At 52.4% G+C, this 26,089-nt stretch overlaps 1 protein-coding gene and 1 long non-coding RNA gene across 2 annotated transcripts in view; one reads left to right on the plus strand and one right to left on the minus strand.

Annotated features, from left to right (window-relative positions):
• Positions 1-7,867, minus strand: part of LOC118650033 — a 23,830-nt gene extending 15,963 nt beyond the window's left edge. The window contains exon 1 of the long non-coding RNA XR_004965835.1: positions 7,415-7,867. This is a non-coding gene — a long non-coding RNA (uncharacterized LOC118650033). The remainder of the gene's footprint in view (positions 1-7,414) is intronic.
• CCND2 (cyclin D2) overlaps positions 6,126-26,089 on the plus strand; it is a 25,719-nt gene continuing 5,755 nt past the window's right edge. The window contains exons 1-4 of the mRNA XM_036297769.1: positions 6,126-6,608; positions 8,429-8,644; positions 11,119-11,278; positions 19,476-19,624. Coding sequence (XP_036153662.1) covers positions 6,414-6,608; positions 8,429-8,644; positions 11,119-11,278; positions 19,476-19,624 — 720 coding nt within the window. The 5' untranslated portion in view covers positions 6,126-6,413. The remainder of the gene's footprint in view (positions 6,609-8,428; positions 8,645-11,118; positions 11,279-19,475; positions 19,625-26,089) is intronic.

Below are 26,089 nucleotides of genomic sequence, written 5' to 3' on the forward strand. Positions count from 1 at the left end.
GAAATGAATGTTTGAACTTTGACCAAATTAAAGAGTTTAGAAAACAAATAAAAAATGACTACTGCTCAAAAAAAAATTCTGGTGGGGATAGTCTTGACATTTTACTAAGAATTTAGGTCTACAAAGTGCATAACTTGACCTCCCATCACTTAAATGTCTGAAATTAAGCAGGAGCAAAATTTAAAGGGTAGTTGTCTGTTTGGTTTTTTTTAAATACTTCTTTTGGCTCCTTCCCTTTTTTTTCTCTTCAATAATTTATCCTATTTTTCTACCTTTGTACACAAACCACGTGTCCATCAAATCAGGCACCAAAAAAGCAAGCCCTCAAATACAATTCACTTATGCTGAGCATCCCCAGCAAATATTGACATTTTTATTAATTTTAACTTTTTTCCCCAGAAAAAAACAAAACAAAGTCACTTGGGTCAGATCAGCAACCATTAAACGAAAAAGAAATAAATAATAAGTTTAAAATAGAGGGATCGTGTTAAAATCAAGAAAGTACTGCTCATAACCAAATTCTGTCATCTTAAAAAAAGAAAAATTTCCACACTTGAAATCTGAGTCTAACAGAAAGCTTCTCTTTTACATTAGAAACAAATAATTCCAACTCAAATCTACATTTTCCACCAAGCCCCCAGCTTTCTGCATCTGATTCCTGCCACCATTTCTTCACCTCATTGAGGTAGAAGCCAGTTCACATTTACTGTTTTACTCCCAAACATTCCCACTGAAGCTCCTTGTAAATTTCAGCATCATCTCAGAATTGTCACCGTGGGTTTGGAAATGACATATATCAGATCTCACCCCCTAGATTGAAAGATTAAAAAGATGTTGCCCAAGTTTAGGGGAAATGAAGGTGCGTGGGCTCACTGTGCCGCCGCAGCTTTCAGCCCTGCAGTCTGGGTTCCCCGCGAGGAGGGTACCACCGGGGTGCCCAGCGCGTGGAAGGGGAGCCCCCTGAACGTTTCCCATCTATTTGTGGAACTCTTTTTGACAAGCATGTTTCTATTCGAATTTGCTCCTAACAACAAAATGGGTCCAATTTTGCTCACATCCATCATCAGTAGATAGATCTTACACGTAATCAACCAACTCCTAGTATTTACAGAGAGAATGGGGCGGGGGGCAGGAAGGGATAGGTCGCACGTGGAACCCTCCTGGTATAAAAGTAAATGCAGAACTCATGCTCCGAAAGACAGAAAAATACGTCCACGTCTCCCTCGTTGGAGAGAAGGTAGAAAGCTAAGTGACGCGGGGTCGCGACCAGCAATCGGGATATTCGAGCAGATGTCGGTATGGAGCGGAACTGGACCACAAGCCAAAGCAATAAGCCTTTTCCGGAGTCAAGACTTGCTCCTGGTTTAAAAAAACAAACAAACCACACACACAAAACAAAAACACACACAAACAAAACAACCACCACAAAACACCTCCGGGGGGGGGGGGGGGGGGATGGAGGGGGAGCTGCGGAAGATGGCGGGGGCGGGCGGGTCCGGGGAGGGCGGCCCTGCGGCTTGCGGGCAACTAGCACAGCCTTCGCCCGCCCGCGGGGCGGTGGGGCGGGCAGCGCTGCGGTGCCCGCGGGGCGCGCGCCCCCCGCGCGGAGCCGGACACGCGGCCGCCGCCCCGCGCCCTCCCCGCCGCCGGCCCCCTCCCCCGCCGCTTCCTCTCGCTCTCCCAGCCCCTTCCCCCACGTGTGGGTGACGTAAAAATTCCGCGAAAAAGCCGCGTGGTGGCTCCGCGAGCGGAGGCGCGATTCCGCCGCCCAGCGGCCCCCTCCCGGGGCGCCCGGGGAGGCGCGGGGCCGGGCAGGGCCGTCCTGTGCTCCCCGGAGGCCGGGCCCCGCCGCCGCCGCGCGCCAGGCGCCCTCCGCCCCAAATCGTGTTGGGAAATTCACGTTTAGGAAGCGAATGCGTTTCCAGAGCTATTTTCGGCCGCGTGAGGCGTGTCCTACAGCTGAATCAGACAGGAAGAGGGGAAGCTCGGGTCTTTTTACTTTTTAATCTTTTTCTAAGAGAGGGGAGCAAGACGCGAGGTGGGCGAACCGACGGCCGGCGCCGCCCCGCCTAACCCACGCCAATCGCCTGTGCCGCCCCGGCGCGCAGCCCCGGTCCGAGCTCCAGCGCCGCTCCGACTGTGCCCCCCGCAGGACCCCAAGCGCCCGGGGACGTGGCGGGTGGGGGGCGGGGGCGAGAGGGCCCCCGGAAGCCTATTCACACCTGGAATTGCCTTGCCCAGGTTTCGGGGAGACTCCCGTCCGCGCGTTCTGAACCACCCACCCACCTTCCCCCTGGCTCTCCAGTTGCCGACCTTTCCCTCTATTCCTTTCGCACATTTTCCTAGCTTGTTCTTACTCCCTTCTTATTCTCCCCCCGCCCCCCTCCATCCCCCAAATTTATCTTCCTATACTTCCTCCCGTTCCTTCCCGGCATTCCCGGAGCCCGAAACTGGAACTGGGACTTATTGCCATGCACTTTTAAATAACCGTCGGGTTTTCGGTTTTGGTTGTCTGACCATCCATCCCTCACAGGAGAACCACACAGGCAGTTTTACCCTTCGGGGAAGGCAAGGGAGGGCGACGGCCCCCATTCCGGAGCCTGAACTCCTTCCCCTCCTCCAATCCAGCCTGACAGCCCCGACGCGGAGGCAGCGGGGCTCGAACTCTCGGGACCTGAAGCTTGCCGGCTACGGGATCACCCGGCGGGCATCCGCCGGGTTAGCTCGGGAGTATGTGTGTTTCGCGTTGCAAGTTCCTGCAGAAATGTGCCTATAAACACCCAACACCCGGCTGCACCCTGCACCTACAGGGTTTTGTACACTTTCCAACCGAAACTCCCAAACGCTAAGAGTAGGAAGTGGGGAGCCCGCAAGGGAGAGAATAAAAAGACCTTTAAAGCTTGCATTTGCTCAAGTTTATCATGGATCCTACAAAGGACAGGGTTCCCCCCCACCCCCACCCTCGAGGGGTGAAAAGGTGTAAGGAAGAACCAACATTTTTTTTCTTTCTTTCTTTTTCCGACCACCCTTCCCCAAGTGCCCAGTTTTTACTTCGAAGCCTCGGTACAGGCGCTGGATTTTCTCTACGAGTAAGTCTACAGGGAAAGAAAACGCGCGCTTTGCCCAGGAGGCAACATGCTTTCCCCCCACGTGCGAGGTGGAGTGCTTTTCACCCAGCAAAAGGAAGACTTTAGCACGTGGTCGGAGTGGCGACCAAAGGGAAAACTCGGTTTCTGGTCCAAGCCTCTCCGAGACGCTCCTGCCAACCTCCGCACCCTCTCGCGCCCCACCCCACCAGTTGGGGAGACCGAAACGGACCGGGGGGCTGATTCGCTGCGAAGTGGGCGTTCAGGAGCAGTCCGCAATAGGAAGGGGAAGTGAATGGGGGAACTTGCAAAGGCGAGACTGCAGCGCGGGAAGCGTCCGAACCTGCGGGTCCTGGTGAATTGAGAAGGGGGACTCCACCCGCGCCCCTACCTCCCCATCGCAACTACCTCTGCCCCCGCCCGCTCCCCGCCGGAATTTCTCTCCAAAGCCAGACTGGGGTAGGGGTAGGGCGGAGGGAAGGGGTGAGAGGGCCAGAGACTTGAGGGTTCGCCACCCATGGTTTCTCCCCGGGGTGGGCGAGGCGCGGAGGTAGACCACCCGCCTGTTCCCCGCCCCCTCCGGGAGAGCCGTGGCTGGGGACGCTCTCTGTGCAGGGGGCTGGAGAGAGAGCCCCTCTCGATTAGTTATCAAGTGATGTCAAGAGGCTGGAAGCCCTCCCAGGCTTCTGTCCTTGCCTGTCAGGGTAGATTTATATTTTAAAAATACCTCTCTCAGCCCCCCCACCCCGGCCCGCCCCCCCTCAGCAGCTTTCTTTGATCCGTTCAAAGGCCGCTAAGTTTGAGTATTTCCTTTATGGGGGTCTTCAAATGTAAGTTAGTGTATTTACCCGGAGTGACTCAGTTTGAGTCGGGAAGTCCAAGTTGAGTAAAATCAATAGGTGATTGTTAGGGACCGACTCTATTCCGAGGAACAAGTACTGCGCCCCAGTGTCAACGCTTTGAGTTTGTCATCCTCGAGTGTTTCATTTTGAGTTTGCTACTCGGGTTTTTCAGCACGCTTTTTTTTTTCTTCCCTAAAACTAATGGCTTCCACAGCAATTAGTCATTTTCCTCGCCCGCCCCTCCCCTCCCCTTGCTTTCTATACAGTAGATTGAACACTAATTCCCGCGGCTATTGATAAGGACGAAGGCGCCCGGCCTCTCCCCAGCCTCGCCCGCCGGCCCCCGCTCTCCCTACGCCCAGCCTTGGCTTCCTTTTGATGTAGCGAGGAACTCTTCCTACCAAAAAAAAAAAAAAAAAAAAAAAGAAAAGAAAAAGAAAAGAAAAAAAAGTAATCTGCCCGGTAACAATCAGCGCGCAGTAGCAGGAGCCCCAGAGCCATTGGCTATGCAAATAGAGGGAGGGGAGACGGCGCCCCAAACTCTTACACACCCTTTTAAAGCGATATCCCCTCCCCTTACCCCTTCCGCCCCACCCTCGGTTAGGGGCTGGCCCCGGGCCTGAGTTAATCGCTAGCACCTCTGGTTTTATTCAGTCCCCGCCACCTCTATTCCACCACCCCCTCCTTTCAGGGAACCGAGTTAGCTGCTCACCCAGCCTCCCCCAGCACCCCCCCCCCCCCGCCACACACACACACACACACACACACACACACACACACACACTTGCTCTCCACACCCCGGTTCGGGCCCCAGTTCTCGGTAAAGGCGGCCCTCGGTAAAGGCAGCCCTCGGTATGTCCAGGACCCCGACCCACGCCAAGCTCACTGCACGTGCCAGGTCGGCTAACACACTGGGGTGCTGGACTCACCCCCCTTCCCCCCAAAGTGAAGTAACACTGAAAGGCAGGGTAGGGGTGGCGAGAGGAAGGAGGTGAGGAAACGCCACCATAGCCCTGGTGAAAGCAGCCTTGACCAGAGGATGCATGTGAGCACGTGTCCTAGCCGACTGTACGGGCAGCGTCTCCACCGCAGCACCGCTCCCGGGGAGGAAGCCTGGTTGGCGAGCAAGGCGTGAGCCCGAGGGGCCTGCGAGGATGCGGACTAAGGACCAGGGGTGGAAGTCAGGGGCCTCGGAGGAAAGAAAGGGGTGGCATTTGCACAGGGGTAGGGAGGGTGAGCTCAGCCTCCCCCCTTCCCCTCCCCCTCCCGGCTATTTCCTAGAAAGCTGTATCAGTGTGGCCACGCTCGGCGCAGACGCCTCGGTCGGCTCGTCAGCAGATACAGGGGCGCGGAAGCGGGTTTCTCCTGCGTGGCCGCTGGCCACGGAGGAACCGTGGCAGCCCGGTCCCCGCCTGCAGCGGCTCTGGGCGCCTCGCCTTGCCTCCCAATAGCGCCCCCAAGAAAGGACGGTTTCAGCTCAGGGTCACATTCTACCACGTCGGAGAAGCTGCCTCCTCCCTCCAACCTCCCCCCCCCCCCCCCCCCCCGCTTCTTCCTCGCCACACACTCGGTGTGCGTGTGGAGGCGGCGGGGGGGGGGGGTGTGGGGGGGTGATGCAGGGAGGACGTTTTACTGGTTTTTTGAAACACCTTGGAAATGATCAGGAACTTACATTTCAGGGATATAACCTGTATCTCTGGTTATGCGAGGTAGCAATTTTCTGAAATCGCACTCTTTTATTTTTTACTTAAGGGATCTATTTCTAAATTGTCCGAGTTCGCTCCTTCTTCAAGGGCTCTATCCCTCACTCCCGAATCTTCAATGCGTGGGCAGGAGTGATAGGATGCGTTTTGAAGCAGCCAAAGTTGGAGGGTCGTATTTTGCTATGATACAGCTACAGAGTGTGCGAAATTAAAGGGAATAAATAAGAATCGGGGCTTTTTGTGGGTTCCCCTATCCGGGGCCCCTGGCATGCGGGGCTGGATGGAGGGAGAGCGCCTCGGAGAGCTGGGGGGGGGGGGGGGGGGGGCGGGGGACCGCGTTTGAAGTTAGGTCGGGCCAGCTGCTGTTCTCCTTAATAACAAGAGGGGAAAGGAGCGAGGGAGGGAGAGATTGAAAGGAGGAGGGAAGGACAGGAGGGGAGGGAAGGGGAGGAGGAACCAGAGAGGGGAGCGCGGCGAGAGGGAGGAGAACTGCCCAGCCAGTTTGCGTCACTGCCTCGCAGAGCAGAAGAGGAGAGCGAGCTGGGGAGAGCGAGACAATTTGGAGGGGAGGAGAGGCAGAGTCGGCAGACCCCGCGGCTCTCCTCTCCACCACCCATCCATTTCCTCTCTTCTCCCTCGGCTTCCCTCTCTGCCTTTCCCATTCCCCCGAAAACCCCACTTAGCCAAAGCAAGGAGGTCAGGGGAACCCTTTCCCCTCCCCCCCTTCAAAAAACTTTTCCAGTCCGGAGAAAGCAGGGGACCGAGTGGGCACCCAGCTGGCCATGGAGCTGCTGTGCTGCGAGATGGACCGGGTGCGCAGGGCCGTGCCCGACGGCAACCTGCTCCACGATGAGCGCGTTTTGCAGAACTTGCTCACCATCGAGGAGCGCTACCTTCCCCAGTGCTCCTACTTCAAGTGCGTGCAGAAGGACATCCAGCCCTTCATGCGCAGGATGGTGGCCACCTGGATGCTGGAGGTAGGTCTGCGGACGGACATTCCGTCTGTCCCCACCCGTATCCCCCCCCCACACACACACCAAGTAGGGGCCCTAAAACTGGGAGAGGATAGCGCCCCCCTCCCCGCTCCCGCCTGCCCGCTCCTGTGTTCGAGGTTACCCTTTGGCGAGACGCGTGGCTTTATTTCAGTTCCTTGCAAGATGCAAGATTAACTGGGGGAGGGGAGGGGAGAAAAGAGGAAAATCTGGGAGAAACGAGGCTGTCTTGGAGTGGGGGTGGGGGAGCATCCGCGCGCGTGTGCACGCATGTGGCTGCTGCTTCCCACCCCCATTCTGACCTGCCCTTTGCGAAGCCCCGGCTGCTTTCGGTGCTGTTAAGAAGGACGATGAAATCGGGACCTAGAAGTTTAAAAAAAGCAGCCCCCCCCCCCCCCAAGGCTAGAGCCAATTCGCCTTAGCCCCGGGTCCCCGCATGTGGTCGCGACTCCGCGTTGGCACTCACGGGGGGGGTGGGGGAGGGGGAGGGAGGAGGGAGGAGAGGGACGGGGAATTTAGGAGCCCCGGAAGTCACATTGAAGAAACGTGTGTTTTAGGGGAGACCAAAAGAACCATTTCTTTACCCTTGCTCCAAATCTTTGCCGAGAGCAAGCCGTGTGCCCACGTATGCACAGCTCTGGACCTGCCGTGGTTTCGCCATGTTGCTTTGCAAAACTCGGGTTGGAAAGGCTGGAAAACGTCGCCCGCTCCCCCTCGCACCCCGTTATCGCGGCCGCACCACGTCTCCTAGTGCCCTCTCCCCCAGCCCCCATTTCACAGCGGTTACTTACAGTTTGGTTTTCCAGTTTCCTCGGTGCGGAGATTTGGGTGGGGTGGGAAGGGGGGAGGAGGTGTGTGCAGGGGGGATATGGGGGCACCCCTAAAGAGGAGATCGGAGTCCCCGTGCCTCTCCGGCGGCTCCCGGGGCCTCTCGTTCCCCCAGCTCCTCACCACGTCCCCCAGTTTCTGCCCTTGTGGGCCGCAGCCGGACACTCCCGCCGCGGCTCTCACCCCTCCAAGTTTCCCCTCGGGATCCAAAGCCCCAGGGATCGAGAAACGGACCTTTCCGGCACCCGAAACCTCCGTTTTGGGAAGCCTGGATCCTCTTTGGGGTTTTCACGCCAAAAGGGCTTTTCTAGGATATTTCCTCGATTTTTAATTATTTTTTGAAACCGTCCCCCCCTTGCTCCGACTCCTGCCGCCTAGGCTGCGGCGCTCTTCCTCCTAGCTGCCCTCCCCCTCCCTTCCCCACCTCTCCCCACCCACCCCCCCAATAGCGGCGCCTGGACCGCGGGGACCCCCCGGGACAATTTTTCCAATTGTCGGGAATGATAGAGTAGAGTCTGGGGGTCCGGATGAGACCAAGAAGAAGACCCCCGGAGCCTCCAGAATATTTTTATTGATTTTTTGAAAAGATGACGAAATCCAAAAAAGAGAGTGAGTGAGTTAGTGAGGGAAGAAGTGAACAGCCAAAGGGAGCGGCGTGAAGCTGCGGCGGCCGCTGCGAATTTCTTTGCCTTCCCCCACCTCCTACCCCCCCGTTTTGGATCTTTAGTTTCACCAATTTTTTGGTTTTGTTTTGTTTTTTTTTTAAGGTTTCTGGAGAATCCCCCAGCACGGATGGGCTATTTAGATTTCCCCCAGTTTCCTCATTTTTATTCTTATCACATTCTACTCCCCTCCCCCATCCACAAAAAATTAAAGATTTTTTGTAATTTCTATAAATTATGCTTTTTCTTCTTTTTTTTCTTTCTCTTTTCCTGATATTTTCTCCCCCCTCCCTCCAACTCTTCTCCGCATTGTAGGTCTGTGAGGAGCAGAAGTGTGAGGAGGAGGTCTTCCCTCTGGCCATGAATTACCTGGACCGCTTCTTGGCTGGGGTTCCGACTCCTAAGACCCACCTTCAGCTCCTGGGTGCTGTTTGCATGTTCCTGGCCTCCAAGCTCAAAGAGACCATCCCGCTGACGGCAGAAAAGTTGTGCATTTATACCGACAACTCCATCAAGCCCCAGGAACTGCTGGTAACGACTGTCCCCTTTCTCCCTCCCTTCGTGCCCCACTCGCAGCTCTCTCCTAGTGCTCTCCTGGTCTCCAAATAAATTCTTAGGATGCAGAATTACCCACCACTGGAATGTGCACACTCACAGGAGATATTTCTTTTAATAAGATTTTTTGTGTGTCTTCCCACGAACTACTGAGGCTACATCCACAGATAAGGTTTTCATGGAGATTGGTATTGGTGAGATTCATTTGCAGGTGTGTGTGTGTGTGTGTGTGTGTGTGTGTGTGTGTGTGTGTGTAGGGAACACCATGATCATATTTCAATAAAATTCAATCACCGAATTCTGAGAAAATAGTCTGGCTGCGCACATGATAGGAATGTGTCTGCATGATTGGAATGTGTGGTGGTGTGTCCCCTAAAAACTTGAAGTTCAAAGGTAGTGCCTCTGTAGCTATAAAGTCTCAAGATACCTGCACATAGTAGCTGTTCAATAAATATGAGTTCACTGACTTTTGAGCAAAGTCAAAATGTGGCCCCCATTGGAGGAATCTCAGACGTGAGCTCCTGCCTCCAGTGGGGCTGTGACCTCTACAACCACATGGGTTCTGTCTTCACTGGTTTTCTACCAGCAAACCCTTTTCCCACCTAATCTAACTCTTTTTCCCTGCAGCTTCACACTTAAGACGTCCATGTTGCAGCAGTGGAACGGTAGAGCCGTCCACCTTCGGTGTCTGTCCGCACACCTTTCTCTTCACTGTTTAGAAAAAGGGCCCCCTCCTACCGCCCTTTCCCTTACTGGCAAGGCCTGCACAAAGTCCACAAAGCTGACTGGCTGCTAGGACTGAGCTCTTTGTGAGAGGCCTTCCTTTCTGGAGCTGTGCTGCCATCTAGTGGCAGACATGTGCAAGGGTGGGGGAGGAATTGCCGAGAATGTAGAGGGGCCTGAATGACTTCACCTTTGAACCGCTGCCAGATTTCAGCTGCTTCTGGGTTGGTCCGAGAGGCCCAGAAAGGTGCTTTCTTCTGGGAGATCTGCTTCCTTTAATAATGGTACAAGAGGAGAGATTTATACTCACATTCCCCTGTGAGAAGGAAGGGCTGGAATTTCAAGACATCTCAGAAGACACGGGTTGTTTAGTAGTCTTATCAGGGATTTTGTTCTACCCCAATACCTTCACAGTTTGTAAAGAAAAAAAGTTGTTCGAATTGGCAACCAGTTTGTTTTTCTCAAGGCGGGCCAGGAACACTCATCTTCCATACGGTTCATTTGTTTCAACATGATGGTAGACTGAGGTGTTCTTTAGGACACCCCAATTTTTCCAGGACCAGCCAGGCTAATTGATATTGCTCCAAACAAGTATGCCTTTTCCATTCCTCATCTCTTGATCCCAGAGGTTGGGGTCTTAAGGAGCCCTTGCACTTTACATCTGAGAAAGCTGCGTCCGGGAAGGGAGTGAGCCCAGGCCAACGGGCAGTCAGCACTGCGGAAGCCGGGCTGGTTCGGGTTGCTGCCTGGCAGATGGAAGGGAGTCCGCTCCGCATTCTCAGGGACCGGGAGAGCAGGGTACACGACAGGCTGGGTGCTCCTGAAGATGATCAATTGATAGGCCCATTTGCCCTTTAACTACACATTTTTAAAGTGTTCTTTTTGGCATGTTTCCCTTTGAACGCAATTCCCCAGAAGTATCTCAATAAGGGAGAAAAGCAAGGTTTTTTGCTAGGTGGGCTGCTGGCGAAAGGCCTAAAAGAGACAAGGTTGTATTGTCCCCCTTCAGCATTTGCACTAAGATTCTGTGACCCTGGACAAGCACCTTCACCTGACCCTGAATCACCCCCCAGGTGCACAATGGTGTTGCTAATGACCATCCTGGCCCTTCAGTTTTGATGGCAAAGGCCTATGAAAGGGTGCTCTGGCTGTGTATCATTGCCCCAAGATTTCTGCATTATGTGTTGAGGGGAAAGTTTTAGCAGAGAGAAAAATGGCAATTTTTGGCACCAACTATAAGCAAGCTAATTGGTTGCCAAGGATTTGGGCCAAGGAACCTTATTTTGAGCTTTATCTGAGTGCATCATTTTTCCGTGAGGATTAAAAAGACTTCAGTGATGGAGACATATACAATAAATTACTACCAAAGGGCCACAATGACCTTGGCAGCATCTTACTGTAGGTTCAGCGTTCTGGGTGGGCAGGCAATAGCATTGCATGGAAGTCGGTGGGGTGGGGGTGGGGAGCTGGAGGGGAAAAGAAATAGAAGAAAGTAGAATCTTGGCAGCCGCTACCTGGGCTCTCATTATTTTCAGTGGAGCCTGACATTTGAAGCATAAGAAGAGCCTTCAGCAACTTCAAAGCTTGAGGAGCACTTTGACAAATGGGAAGCCTTACAATCTAGCAGCGTCCTAATGAGCATCATTAAAACTGTCTGGACCCCAACCCCCAGCCCCAGCAACACCAGGTCGCCTGTGGGTTTTATACTCTCCTCCCTTCTCCACCAGGAGTGGGAGCTGGTGGTGCTGGGGAAGTTGAAGTGGAACCTGGCCGCGGTCACTCCTCATGACTTCATCGAGCCCATCCTGCGCAGGCTGCCCCAGGACAATGAGAAGCTGCCTCTGATCCGCAAGCATGCCCAGACCTTCATTGCTCTGTGTGCCACCGGTAGGAGCAGGCTGGGGGTGGTGGGGTACTGAAAAGCCCTGTTAGCCCTTTGGGGAGTGGTCAAGGAGAGGCAGACTGGGTTTGGGGTTTGCGGGGGGCGGGGGGGGGGGGGCTCAAGTAATCTAGAGTCCAAGGTTTCATTCCTGGGCTGTCTCTCCTTTTTGTGAGCTGCCATATTCTCTTTCCCTACTGAACTCGTAAATGGTTTATGAGGACAGGTGTGGTAAGGAAAAAAAAATAGTGCCTGTTAAAATATTCTTTATGATGTCTAAAGTGCTCTTTGAAGACTACATATACTATTCTCTGGTTGTGCTTAAATCTTTAATCTTTTGAGGAAAAGGATGGCTTGGAGATAAGCCCAAGAGGAAATTTGGGGGTGGGAGCAAATACAGGTGAAAGGAACACTGCCGAGATAAATGCACTGCCCGCACTGATAAGTGGTGAGGAGGCCAAAGGAATTCTTCTTACTGGAGGGCATTGGTTGCCTCCTTGCTGTTCCCTTGCCGGGTGGGGGAGTAAACCTGGTTGGCCTTCAGCAAGGACTCACTTTCTGCGCTGGGTTCCGATGTCCTCCATGTGCTGCTGTTTTGACTTCAGTTGCAGACTTAATACAGCAGCCGCCACTGGCCTTGTTCAAATCTTTCCACCCATTATGTTAGTCCCACAATGGCTACATAGTGCTTGCCCCATTTGCTTTGCATATTCCTAATAAACTAAAGGCAGGGTGGTTTGATACTGTCTCGTTAAACGGAACCTAGGCCAGCCTCTACCATTTTCTTCCCTGTAGTGGCCGTGGGCAAGAGAGAGCCTGGAACTTTCATCGTGCAGGGGAAAGGTTTCCCGAATTTGTATTTTCACATTCAGAAATGTTAGGTAAAGATGTTTTGCCGGGAGGGGAGTTTAGCTCAAGTTTGCCAAGAGTAGTATGAATTGTAGAGGTGGGACTCCAGAGGGTTAACTTTTGAAAATCTTATTACATGTTATTAGTAAGTGGGTACAGATGATCTTATAATATGCAATAGTGTATATGCTTCACGTTCACAGTCAAAAGGTCAGGCTTTGCCACTTATCATTGAGGAGGCCTTGGACAGGCTGCTTAACCTCTCTGAACCTCGGCTTCTTCATGTGCAAAACACGCCTATGGATACATGATTCTACAACCTTTTCAGGGTGGTTAGAAAAGTGAAAATCAGGAAGAGGATATGCAGGGAAGTGATTTGTAAACCAAGGAATGTGTAGGACAACGTGCCACGGCACTGAAAATGCCACCGTCTCCAGTGTTCACTGCTCCAGCTGAAATGGGTGTGGTTGCTTCTCTAGCTGCCTGCGTCCAGTCCCGGTGGGACCCCCGTGCCCATGCCACCCACATTTGATTCCAGGGCTCAGGGTTCCTTTCACTGGTTTTCTATGGTCCTTCCCTTCCAGGTCCAGACCAGGCCTCCTGGTGTGTGAGTGCCCTGTGCCCCTTTGTGGGAGAGTTAGCCGCCCTTCCTGCAGCCGTGGGGGCCATTCTTCAGAGCCCCCTGGGTTCTTGCTGCTTTCAGACAGTAGCCATTCTTTTGCTTCCTCCCTCTGCTGTCTGGCCTGGGCCCTAGAGGTCAGGCCTCATTGACTTGTCACTTTGTCTCCCAGGCCTGGCTGTTTCTTTCCGCTCCCCTGTCAGGATTCACTGTGTGTGGGGGGCGGGGGAGAGGGGAGCAATCCTTTTTTCTATGGCCCTAGGATAGCTGACTGCGACCCTTAGCTCCCCCGTTGCCCAGCTGTTGATAGCCAGAGTTCTGCTTTGACCTTGTCTCTTGACTGACAGACCTTTTGGGGTCTCTCCGCTCATTTCTCCTCTCTGATTGCTGGTTAGGGCAGGGCTGGCGAGTGGAATAACCCAGGCATGGGCAGATCCCCAGATTCTGCAAAGGCCCATTCTCTAAAATTGGGGATTCCATCCCCCACTCCTGGCCTTCTTACCCAGATCCTCGGGGTGGCTGCCAACTCTGGGGCCAGAGTAGGGAGCCTGGGATTCAGGGACTGAGGACAGAGGTCTGAGGGGAGGCAGAGGAAGTTCTGAAGACTGCCTTTGGGAACTTTGAGCTGGTTTTGGGCAGGATCTGGGGACAGAGAGGAGAAAGAACACCTCTCACCAATGAAAAACCACGTGCTGAGTACTAAGCCTCCATTGTGGACGGTCAGAGCAGAGGGAGGTTCTCAGAAGTGTCCTGGGTGAGAAAGGATGTTCCTGTCTCCTTCCCTGATCTGCCCTGGAGTGGTATGCAGGACTGAGCCCGACAGGAACCCACTGTGTGCAGGTTTACTCGGTGGCACAGACAGAATAAAAGCAAAGGGCTGCCTTTCTTGTAGAAAAACACCCTCTAATTAGATGAGATTCCACATTCTGGGGCCAGACCGACAGATGGGTGAGTGCCTAGGACTGTCTGGTAAGTAGCAGGCCCAGGGGAGCGGAGAACCACAGGTAGGTGGCCCCCCAGTCTTTTGGTAGGAACCCCTCCAGCCTTTCGCTTACACGTCACATCTCATTCCCTCCCCCCAATCCTGGGTCTTCGGTCCTGGAGCTGAAGAAACACCTGCGGCCAAGGCCTGGAGGCCCGCGGGGGTCCGGAGGAGCTGGTAGCCAGCGCGTTCATGGGGAAAGCTGGTTGTGAAAGAGCTGGCAGGGTGTGCAGTCTGGAGAGCGTATGTGTGTGTGAAAGGGGAAGAGAGAGCGGAGAGCACCGAGGGGCCGCGAGAAGGGGAGCGGAAAGTCAGCCTTCCTTTTCAGGCCTGAAGGGTAAGATGGTGGCAGGACGGAGAGGTGCCCTCCTCCCTTCCCTGCTCAGCCCCAGTGGCTTCTGGAAGAGATTGCCTCGAACTGCCTGGTATTCCTCTCCCAGCCGACCTGCTCAGTGGAGGCACTGGGGTGAGGATGAGGCCAAAGTCATAACTACTCACTCCAGGTAGTCCCTTTCCTAGAGCTCTGACCCTAGGGAGGCAGACCCATGCCTCAGAGCCCCCCAGGCCTGCAAACAAGGAGAGTAGCCCATTTCAGATGACTCGGGCTTGCACTCCTGTGTTGGGAGATTCTTGACACCTGAAACCATGCTTAGCGGAAGATTCCAGTAGACCCTACAAGACAGTGGCATTGAGTTTGAAGTGGGGGTGGCGGTGGGGGAGGAGGTGCTTAACTTCCCTCTCCATGGCGCCCCACATCCCCGAGCCTGGGAGCCCCACCTCAAGATGCTCTACTTGGCTATCGGTGCCACGCATAGGAGGGCCCCAAGGCCTGAGCCCAAGTGATGGTGAGAGCCATGTGCCCGCCAGCCCTCCTGGCTTTTCCAAGAGGGTGTCTCATGACTTTGCGTCACCAGGGGCAGTGGAGGCCCGGAGAGGACCAATGACTTGGCCTCTGACCCAGAAAGGGGAGGTTTACCTTCATGGTTGCCCAGAAGGAAGAATTGAAACCACCTTTCCAGCTGTGAGTCTCTAGCTGCCTCCACAGCTGAAAGGTCATGAGGCAGAGGGGAAGCGGCCAATTGAACCGGGAAGAACCCAGAGTCTCAGTTCTGTAAGTGCGCTGTGGGGACAGGCAGTGTGACATCTCACTTCCCATCTGGCTGTCAGATGAATGAGGGGCAGGCTGCTCACCATTCTCCAGCCTTCCTCCCCTGTTCCTCCCATCGATGTCTTGGGCGTGAAGTTGGCATTAGCTTTAATGGCAGTCCTGCCACACAAGGACAGAGTGTGCTGAACCTCTTCTGGGCGTGGCAGGTGAGGTGTGTCTACCAACGTCATTCATTGGCCTTTTAAACTCCCACCTGAATGCAGGTTGGAGGAGGGGGGGAGAGAGGAAAAGGCCTGGTTGGGTTATTTCTGTTTCTCAATTGCCACAGTTCAAAGGTCTCTTGCCCCCTAGTGGCGAGTAAGAGTAAAGCAGTTTCTCTTGTACTTCAAGGCCTTGGTCACGAGAGCCAAAACCGTCTGCACTAAAATTACCCACAAGGCCATGGAATCAGTGCCTATAAACCTGTTTAGCTCATAACTCTTTCTTCAGTGTAATCTTACCAAGAAGTACAAATACCAACCTGACAAACACGAGCACCTCTCACTGCCCTTGCTCAGACGAAGGATCCCAGCAGGCCGAGGAGGTCCAGTGGTGTCCTTGGCTGGCTTGTGCAGGTCACACAGCACGCCCGGGCCATGGCTGGGACTGGTACCCATCCCTTTGACCCTTGGGCCAGGGCTCTTTCTTCTGGGCTTTCCTTCCACCTCTGCTAGGAAGGAGGACCCTGTATTCCTTAGTGGGATGTTGGAGGTGATCTTGAGGACTAGTCACCTTCTGGTAAGTTATAGAGAGAGAGCACTGGGTCCAGAGTCCAAAAGTCTTGATCTTAACCCCAGACCTAGCATTAGACATCAGACAAGTCACTTAACCTCTCAAGACTTCATTGATTCACCGGTAAAGGAAATGTTTCAAAGTAGATGAATTGTACACTGTTATTAATTCTTCACTATCCCGACCACATGGATGAGCAAGCAGACAGCAGCAGAGCTGCCTGTGTGCACCCGGGTTCCCCTCAGGTCTGCCCCTGGCCCCCACCACCTCACCAGGAGAGGGGAGGCTGTGCCAGAGGCTTCTAGCTCCTTGGCTCTGGGTGAACCACCCTGAATGAATACGGAGTTCCCTAGGGCCTAGGAGGAGAGTTGCCACCTTATGTCTTCCTTGTGTGCTTGTGACCTCTTTCGGTTCTGCTGCGGGGCCTCAGTTTCTCCAGCTCCTGACAAACCATCGGGAGGCTTTGGGGACTTGATGAGGTCATTTCTGGGACACACCCACAACTTACAGGGAAAGATTCTCCAGGTCGCACAGAGCCTCTTTCCTCCCACCCTTGGCATGCTTGGCCTGCTCTCACTCAGCATCTGCCTGTGGACCAGGGATGCTGGGTACCTTTCTCCTCACCTGCTGAGCAGATTCCAGCTGTCAGAACTGCTCATCACAATCCCACATGAGTTTCCAGTGGTAAGAACAGTGGTGGTGATGACAGTGATGGTGGTGGTGGCAGCTGACAGATTCCTTACCATGAGCCAGGCACTGTGCTTTTGCATGGATTATTTTAGTTCATCCTCAGAACGACACTATGAGGTGGGTATAATTATCCTTATTTGCAGGTGAGAAAATAGGCTCAGAGAGGTCAGGTAACTTGCTCATTTTCACAGAGCTATAGGTGGTGGGACATCAGCCTCCATGCATTCCGCCTTCCAGTTCTTGGAGCTTCTTGGCCCTACTGTCCAAATCCTACCCATCTCCTTGGAGAGTCCTCCTCAGTGTCTCCAAGGCTTCTATCCACTTAAGTACCTCTTTCTTTGAGAAGTTTCTTTAGAAGTTACCCATGTGTACACCAGTCATTGGGAACGCTCCAGGCTGTACCATCTGACTGTTTCACATCCATCAGAATGGGTCACTGGCCAGTTCATTGCTTCTCATTATACTTCAGGAGAAGGAGGAGTCTCCGGAAGTCACAAACATCTCACCTTTCCGTGGGCAGCGAGGGTGGAAAGAGAACCTTACCCTGAATGTGCCTTCTGCACCCAGATTCAGCTTCTTGGAATTTTTTACCAAGAGACTTAGAGATTTCTGAGAGATTTTTACTTGGTTTTATTTGCTAAAGTAAAATAATACTAAAAGAAAATTTACAAAAATGTATTTCCCCAACCAAATGGTAGTAAAATTTGTATACATTTTCTATGTACGCTCCTAGTTCATACCTATGTGTGTGTGTATATGTATTTACATATTGATGAAAGGTTGTAAAATTAGTACCTATGCATGTTTTTCTGTCTTTTCCCCGCCCCCAAGTGATATCATGGGCATTTCTCAATCCGATCACATAGCCAAAGTTTTAAGGTTTTTAGGAATGGCTAAATGGGTTGGGTAGAATGTCCCATGGATTGGGGTGGAGCGGGAGGGTTGGCTGGCTGACTAGAGCTAGTACAAGGTCATGACCCTTCAGATGTTTCATTCTGTCATTCTGGTGTTTTTCTCACTGCTGTTCCCCTACCAGCAGAGGGGGTGTCCCTGAGGTGGTGCTGGGGCCGCACCTGATGCCATGCAGGATGAGATGCCTGTGACCGCTGGCTGATGGAAGCCGTGCTATATTCTGCTGTCTCTTCCTTGCTTTTTTCCTAGTGAATTGTTCTAGGGAGTTTTTCCCTAGGGAGTTTGGTTTTTGTTTGTTTTAGCCTTCACCTGAGGCTATGTTTTTAATTGATTTCTAGAGAGAGAGAAACATTGTGAAAGAAGCATCAGTCACCTCCCACACATAAGGTGATTGAACCACAACCTAGGTATGTGCTCTGACCGAGAATCGAACCCACAACCTTTCGGTGTATGGGATGACGCTCCAACCAACTGAGCCACCCACCCAGGGTGAGTCTCTTATTTCAGATTTGAGTAAAAGCAAATTAGAGCTGGAGGGCATCTGGGAGATTAGCTAGCCTGAGGTCTTTAAACTTTTTGATCTAAACCTTGAAGGAAGAAATAGGCTATATAACACAACTCTGGAGACACATAAAGACATCAAACTGATACAAAAGTTTCTCAAAATGGTATTTACTCTTACTACATGCACTGCTTCTGATACTTTCTATCCTCTTCTGTTCCATTAAACAACTAAAAATGCTGGTCATGCCCCACTGATGAATTTCATGACCCATTAATGAACTGCAACTGGAGGTTAGAAAAACGCTGATCTTAATGGGATTCCATTAAGGGAGGAAGTGACTTGTTCAAGATCCCATCGCCTGGGCCAGGCTTCTTAGTGCTAACGCCACCTCCTGTCTGACTAAGCAGGCAAGCTGGGCAGCTGCTCCTGGCTCTAGAGGACGCTGGTCTGCTGCCAAAGAGGGTGGCATGGAGCAGTGGCCAGCCTGGTTACCAGCAGCTCCTCACCATGGGGGTGCTAGGCCCAGCCTGTGCTATGCTGACCTGTTGAGAGGCAGCTGTGTTCATGCACACGATGCTCCCCAGTTCTGGGGAGAGGGGACAGTGTCCCCAGGACTTCCCTCAGTGTGTTTTCCTAACAAAACAAGAGAGAGATAGAGTCCTGGGTAACTAGTGCCTGCTGCACCCAGGACCACCTATATATACCTCCTGGCTTCTAGAAGTTCATTTGCTACAAATAGGAGTTGGTTTTGCACGCAGAGGGACAACAAAGATAGGCATGTGTGAGGTGTGCTTCTTGGTCTGAGAACTGAATAGAGGAAGGAGAGCCCAAGGATATCTTCCTGCCCTTCCCTGCCAGATGCTCCCACCCAGGCTTTCGTGGGCCCAGGGCCACGGGCTGGCTTACTCCTCTGCATTATGAATGCCACAGGGGGAAGCTAATGAGGTTATTGGGCAGAGAAGCCCTCCTGTGACCCCCTGGGGACGAGACCTACAGCAGAGCAGGAGGCAGGGAGGTTGGCTTTGTTAGTGTCCATGGGGGTGGAGATGGCTCTGGAGGAGCTAGTGGACAGCAGGCTTTGGGCAGATCATCATAATAGATGTCCCTCAAGAGGTGGAAATAGTGAGAGGGCTAAGGAAAGAAAGCCAGACAGACCGTCAGATGGCCAGGCCTGCTGTGTCCATGGGGTTGGCCGAGCTGGGAGGGTGGTCTGGCATGGTTCAGTGAGCAGCAGTGTTTCTAGGAACACCACTGACTTGGCGCTGGACAGTGGGGTCACTGATAAAAGTGCTTCCGTGACCCTGGCTGGTTTGGCTCAGTGGATAGAGCGTCAGTCTGCGGACTCTAGGGTCCCAGGTTCAATTCCAGTCAAGGGCACGTGCCTTGGTTTTGGGCACATCCCGGTGGGGGGTGTGCAGGAGGCAGCTGATTGATGTTTCTCTCTCATCGATGTTTCTGGCTCGCTATCTCTCTCCCTTCCTCTCTGTAAAAAATCAATAAAAATATATATATATATATATATATTTTTTAAAAAGTGCTTCCGTGGACGGTTGCAATTGTGCATTGTAGAGGAAGAAAGGGAAACACAAGGTTGAACTGTTTTTGAAGGTTCAAGTTGAAGTGCAACCCATGTCTTCCCCCTACACCCCCCACCCAACCTTACAGGTTGAGTCTGTAGGGTTGTCGGGGTCTGTTTCTGAGTATCTTCAGGCTGGGGAGCTCCTGGACCTCTTCCTGCCTGTGCCCTGACCTTCTGCCTTGTTTCACAGACTTTAAGTTCGCCATGTACCCACCATCGATGATTGCGACTGGAAGTGTGGGAGCTGCCGTCTGCGGGCTGCAGCAGGATGAGGAAGTGAGCTCGCTCACCGCTGATGCCCTGGTGGAGATGCTGGCCAAGATCACCAACACCGATGTGGTAGGTGGCAGCCACCTTCTCGGTTAAGACCAGACCCCTCCTTTCTGGGCTCAGGGAAAGAGACAGCTGGTTCGATGATGATGTGTCAGGTACTCTTGTGGTTGTTGGTTTCTGTTTTCTGAGATCAACAACCAAGGACGTACAAAATCCAGCAGGGAAGGCCTCCCCTGAAGGTTTCCAAAGCCTGGAAACAGAGAAAAGCACTTAGCAGGCAGGTGCAAGGGGCAGGGCAGGCTGGGTACTAATTTGGCTTTATGGCATGGGCTTCCCAGTGGATGTGAACTCGCTTCCTTCCCATTTATATACATGTCAGCCTGCCGCCTCCCCTTGGGTTGGGCTTTGGTGTCTGCTCACGCCAGGGCTGGAAGGCACAGAGAAGGGAGGGCCAGAGCACGGACCTGCGGTCCTGGAGGGAGTGGCCGTGCAAGAGGTCCCCGCCGTGAGAGGGCGTCAGCCTTGGCAACCCCCTCCACCTTCCCTGCCTCTCACTTCCCTTTTGTTCAATGTGGTAATAGATTATAAGGCACTTTGAGGAGAATAAAGGGCCACCCCAACGGAAGGAGCTATTATTAGACGTGGATTTTTCCATGCTGCGCCCCATGGAAGGCCCAGGGGCTGTATTCTGGTTGTCAGAATTTGAAGCTCCTTACAAGAAGGTTTTGAGACAGACCAGGGTTAAGTGAGCCTCCTAGTCAGCTGGTAGAAGATTGCAGTCCTTAGCAGGTCTGAGCCAAGGGGTTCTGAGAGATCAGGAAGGCACAGAGGGGGTGGGGGTAGCCCCCCCCCCCCTCTGACATGGCCTGGGAACTTTGCTCTCCACCCTTGCTGCAGCCCTGGGATCTTTTTGTTTGAAATAGACCTTTGGTTTAAAGGCAACTGGGGTGGGTGTTAGCTCTTAGGCCCTTGTGAGTCACCATGGAGAGGCTCAGGAATGCCGGGGGACTTTATGATGGCCCCTCTGGGTGTTCGGGGGAATATATTGAATGTCGTGCCGTGGGAATATATTGAGTTAAGGGATGAAGTGGTTGACAGGCCTGTGGCCTGTGCCTTCACCGGGGACCCTGAGCAGAAGGTTAAACCTGCCGCTTGCTGGCTTCCTCACCCACCCACCTATCTTTTGCCTTGCCGCTCATGACCATCTCCAGGAAATGATGCAGGGAGGTGTTGATGGTGCGATAGAACCAGCCCCGGCCTCCTCTGAAACAGTTCTTAGACACGCTTTTAAAATGCTGGCTCCAAAGCATAGGCTTTTGAAACATGGTTTCCAAAATATAGATGGCAACGACCCCTCCAGGGCAGCTCCAGGTGAGGAATGCTTTTTGAATCCTCTAGAGACAGGACTTAGCATTTATAGAAATGACTCACTTCCTCCCTTTTCTGAGTAATGCCTCCTATTAAGGCTGCCTTTCAACAAGTACTCCCAACCAGCTTAAGACAAGCCCTTCCTTTGACCCCCAGAAACAAAAATGTCGGTGACAAGAGTTTGACCCCCCGGGCATTGTAACATCGCTCAGGTACTTACAGGCCAGCTCCAGTTGGCTGATTGCCCCACTGGTGGGTCTCCAACCTTCTCCCATCTCTCTCTTTATCACCCCTTACTGGTTTCAAATGGACTGCCAGAGGTCATTTCGGGGGTACCACCAAGGCTCTCGGGCTGCTTTGCTTTTCAAAACTGCAAACCAGTCTCATTTCATGCTGGAGAAAATGCTTGCCCTTTCAGATACGAGGTAGTCAGTCCATTCAAGTCAGCTGTCAGACTGGGTTAAATGGACACAAACTCCCTCAGAGTTCCATAAATCCCAGCTATTGAACCCAAGAAGTGTGGACATGCCTCCGTCTCACAAGGCCTGGGGTTAACATTTTAATATTAAAAACCAAGCAGAACCTTAGCAGAATCTAAAATTATACCACTTTCAGGTGACAGTGTGAGGCTTCAGTAAGTTTCAAGCTTACCCCTAGTCCCCGGAGGGCTTGCTCGCACTCTTGCTAGGAAAGGTCTTCGTGGAAAGGCTTGAGCACCATGGGGCCAGGCTGTCTGTGTGCCTAACTTCCAAGTGCTAAGACTCCTCCCACCCGTCAGCCTGCGTTCTCTGAAGAGCTGACACACAGAGTGAAGGAAAATATATAAGGACTAGAATTTAGAATGCACTGGCTCTTGGAGGGAGGTGAGTTTTGCTTCCTGAGCTCTGTTTACCATTTCTTGGGTTGAGAAGCGGTGTATTTCATCCAAGCACTTACTCTTCGTCACTTGTGGAAGTGTTTACTGAAGGCCCATTTGTCCCAGACCCTTGCATTATGGGCAAGGAATAGACCCAAGGCACCGAGGAAGAAGTTGGGGGTGTGGGTCGTGCATGGAAAATAAAAGATGAGGTTCCTTCCTTCAAGGAACCTAGCAGTGGTGTGGAGAATCAAGAGGAAGGTAGGTAAACCCTCGCAAATGCAGATCACAAATGAATGATAAATCCTGTGCTAGGAGCTATAAATGCAATAGGAAATCAAGTCAGATGAAGGTGCTCACCAGGCCTCACGTCAAATGCAGGCCTCCCAGCAGAGTAACCCTGATGACTGAAAATGTCATTGGAATGGAGAAATAAACTGTGGTATGTATATGCAGTGGAATATTATTCAGCCCTAAAGATAAATAACCTTCTGACACATGCTACAACATGGATGAGCCTTGAAAACATGCTAAGTGAAATAAACCAGACACAAAAAGACAAATATTTTACAATTCTACTTCTATGAGATACCTAGAATAGTCAAGTTCATAGAGACAGAAAGTGGACTAGAGCAGCGGTTCTCAACCTGTGGGTCGCGACCCCTTTGGCGGTCGAACGACCCTTTCACAGGGGTCGCCTAAGACCATCCTGCATATCAGATATTTACATTACGATTCATAACAGTAGCAGCATTACAGTTATGAAGTAGCAACGAAAATAATTCTATGGTTGGGTCACAATATGAGGAACTGTATTTAAAGGGCCAGAAGGTTGAGAACCACTGGACTAGAGGGTACCAGGGCCTAGGAGTGGAGGGAATGGGGAGTAACTATTTAGTTGGTTATGGTGTTTCAGTGTGGGCTAATGAAAAAGTTCTAGAGATGGGGAGTGGTGATGGCAGCACAACAAACTGAATGTACTTAAAGCCACTGCTTAAGTACATTAAACATAATTAAACATGATTAAGATGGTCAATTTTATGTTACCCACATCTTGTCACATAAAACATACATGTACACATGCACATACATACAGTGTCCTTGGGCCACACCGAAATGCCCAAAGGTTTTCGTGAGCTCTCCCACAGGGAAGTCAGGCACACAGGACTGCATGTGCCCCCCGGCTCTCGGCACTGAGTGGGCATTGGGAGGAGCCAACATCTTACCCTCGAGTCCCCGCAGGCTGAGGCTGCCCTGTGCACCTTGTTATTTGTGGTCTCTTGAAGCTTACAATGTTCACTGTGCGGGGATTGTCAGGGATCAAACTGCTGAAAAGGGGGTCCCCTTGATTGGTTGGAGACAGCCGAACAAGCTCCTCTGGCTCCCTGGCCGGCAGCAGAAAGCTTTGATAGGAGGGACCCATGCGGTTCTGAGAAAGTTGGTCTTTGTTGCTCCCTCTGGTTGCCAAAATAAACCGGAACGCTTCATTCCAAACAGAAAGCTGAGTGAGAAGCCTGACAGTTTTACAGGGAATAAAAGTCTCAGAGGGTGGTATATTTTAAGTACTTTTTCCTTCCCCTCATAAGTGTTGCTAAAAACAGACACCAGCCAGGGAGGCAGTGCTGGCTTTTGGGGGAACCTGTACCAGGTTCCGTTGCCAAGGGTAAGTTTGAGAGGCGGGAGGGGCTGTCCTGGTTCCCCGTGAGCCCTTCCCTGCTTCTCCAGACGGGATCGGGGTGCCTCTTCCGTCCCCTGGGCACCCTGCTCATGCCCTGTGCCAGCGTTGATCTCACTGCTCACTTGTCTATAGAACCTCTTGAACAAGATCCAGCTTTTACTCAGCTCTTTCTCCGGAGCCCCTGGCAGAGCCATTGCGGGGTGATGCTGAAGACGAGGGGAGGAGGAAGGAAGGAACAGAGGACAAAGGCTGGGCACATGCGTCTCAAGTGTTTTTCTAATCCTCTGGTCTCTTTTCAAAAGCTTTCTGTTTCTCAACATCAATTATATGCCAGGGTCCTCAGAAAGTCTTACCTGACCTTGTCTTAGAGCGAGTTGCTTCATTTTCACGCGACACAACTGCACCGATTCGCTAATGAAAAAGTAGAATTGAGACCGGCAGGCCATGATGATGTTGTGAAGTTATTGGAAGATATTTATCAGGACAGACATAGACTCTGGTGATCTGGCCATCACATTAATCCTCTTCTCCTTAGGTTGCATCAAAACTCTATCACATTCTAAAATACCGCCCAGAGAAGGTTCCGCGATGTCCCTTCTTTAGGGTCATCCTGGCATGTCATGACCCTGATGGTCAGTGAGCTATTTAAAAAGGTAGCAGCGAGGTGAAAGAAGTTTGTTTTGACAACTTATTCACAGGGTCCCTGGCATTGTGTTGGTCCTCCTGGGCCCCCCAGCACCTTCCCTAAGGCCCATCTCACAAGACCCACGTGAAGAGGTGCTCGGAAGGAAGCTGGGGTAGGAGGTGGGGGATAGAATTGGAGGTTGAGGCTTCCCTCTCTTGCCTTATTTTTGCTGTGAGCCTCATTGGGATGCAAGGAAATACTCCAAACAGCCTGTGAAGAGAGGAAGAATGAGGCAGTTTCCTAAGTTGTCTCTGCCTGAGTTGGCGAGGGCCTGGGGCTCATTCAGCCCTTTGTCCCCCGTTGAGTGCAGTGCGTGTGTGGCGACAATGGAGTGATGCAGTTACACTGAGGGCTAATGGTAGGAGTTCCGTGGGCCCATTCATGGAGGCAGAGGAGGGTGCAGGGCGCGGGGCTGGAGCCAGCCAGAGGAGGAAGTGGAGGCCCGTGCGAGGAACTGGAGGTCACAAACACGCTGTCAGGGCGCCGAGGCTGGGGGCGTGGGCCGGGAGGGGCCGGCATCATGGGAGTTGGAGGCTTTCCCGACCTCCGGCTGTGGACTGCCACCTGTCCACGCTGACGGACGAGCATTATGGCTCCCCGTTGGATCAGCTTAATTTGGGGCATCGAACCACAATGCCGGTGCTTGGGGAGGCTGGCGGAAGCGGAGGTCTTGGGCGCTACATTTTACCTTCCACTGGGGGTGCCGCTTGGGCTAGATCTCCTTTGCTTGGAGAATCTCGGGCCTGTAAGGCTCTACTTGGAGCTGGGAAGAAAATGAGGAGCATAGGGGAAGGAGTTCTGAAACTGGAGGCTTATCTTCTGAAGCCCAGTCTTAGCTTTTAACCAGTAACTGGGGGACAAGCCTGGGTTTAGGTGCTAGCTATAAAATGAGAGCATTTTGCTGTTTAATGTCCAAAAGTCCTTTGGACCCCCAAATTCGCAGGTTCTGTAATTACCTGTGTATGTGGTCGTATAATTCTGCCCTTTGGAAATACTTTATCCCACTCTTCCCATCCTGGCCGCCTTCCCCCTTCAGGCTCTTCAACTGGCCTCCCCTTCTATTTCCTTCCCTCGGCGTGACCTCCTAGCACAGCAGCCCTGCTGGACTGGAGGCAGGCGCCTCTCCTCAGGTCACTGCCTGCGCCCTGAGCCCCGGCACGGCCATGCCCTGCGCTGCAGCCTGGGGAGCTAGGTGCTCCTCGGGCAGGACGCGGGCTTTGAGCAGTTGGCATACTGGTTGCAGGCAATGGCTCCACCACTCCTATCCACTCTCCACCAGCTCACAGGAGATTCACATGCTCCTGGGAAGCCCAAGGAGGGCCCTTCATGCCAACCCAGGGCATTAATGTGCAGGAGTCAGCTCTGTCTCAGGAAGGGGATTCTCAGCTGAGTGAGGTCTCATTGCGGACACCTAACAGGAACTCCTTTTTAAATGTATGGTTCAGAGCTTCTGTCTGTCCCTCTGCCCCACATTCAAGTGAGCATATTTTCCGTGTGTACATGCTGCTGGAAAGGGTGCAGAAAAGCAGCCTTGCAGAGGACAGAGGTTGGAATACCTACTGAGCAAGTTGTTCAGCTCACATCCTGCTTGTTAGGAGGGGCTATAGTCTCTCCCTAGTGACACCGTGACTTGCCATTGTATTCCCCATCGGCCAGCTGACAGAGGCTTCTGCCTTGGGACAGACACTTGGCATTTTCCCTGCCAATATACACTAATATCAGAGCAAGCCTGCAAATTTTTGCTTTTACCCAAATTGGACAGCACAAAGTGTCCAGAATTTGGTAAGCATTCTGTATTGTATTTTTCTGAGAGTTAAGGGAATGGTAAATAAGCAGAAAAATAGGATTTTTGTTTTTAAGCACTTTCACAGCGTAGTGAGAACCGGTGCAGTTCAGCCCATTCTTCTCTTACCCCTTGTCTCCTATAGCACTGTCTGCCCCTGT

The sequence above is a fragment of the Myotis myotis genome, unplaced genomic scaffold (genome assembly GCF_014108235.1).
Source record: "Myotis myotis isolate mMyoMyo1 unplaced genomic scaffold, mMyoMyo1.p scaffold_m19_p_3, whole genome shotgun sequence".
NCBI classification, from domain to species: Eukaryota; Metazoa; Chordata; class Mammalia; order Chiroptera; family Vespertilionidae; genus Myotis; species Myotis myotis.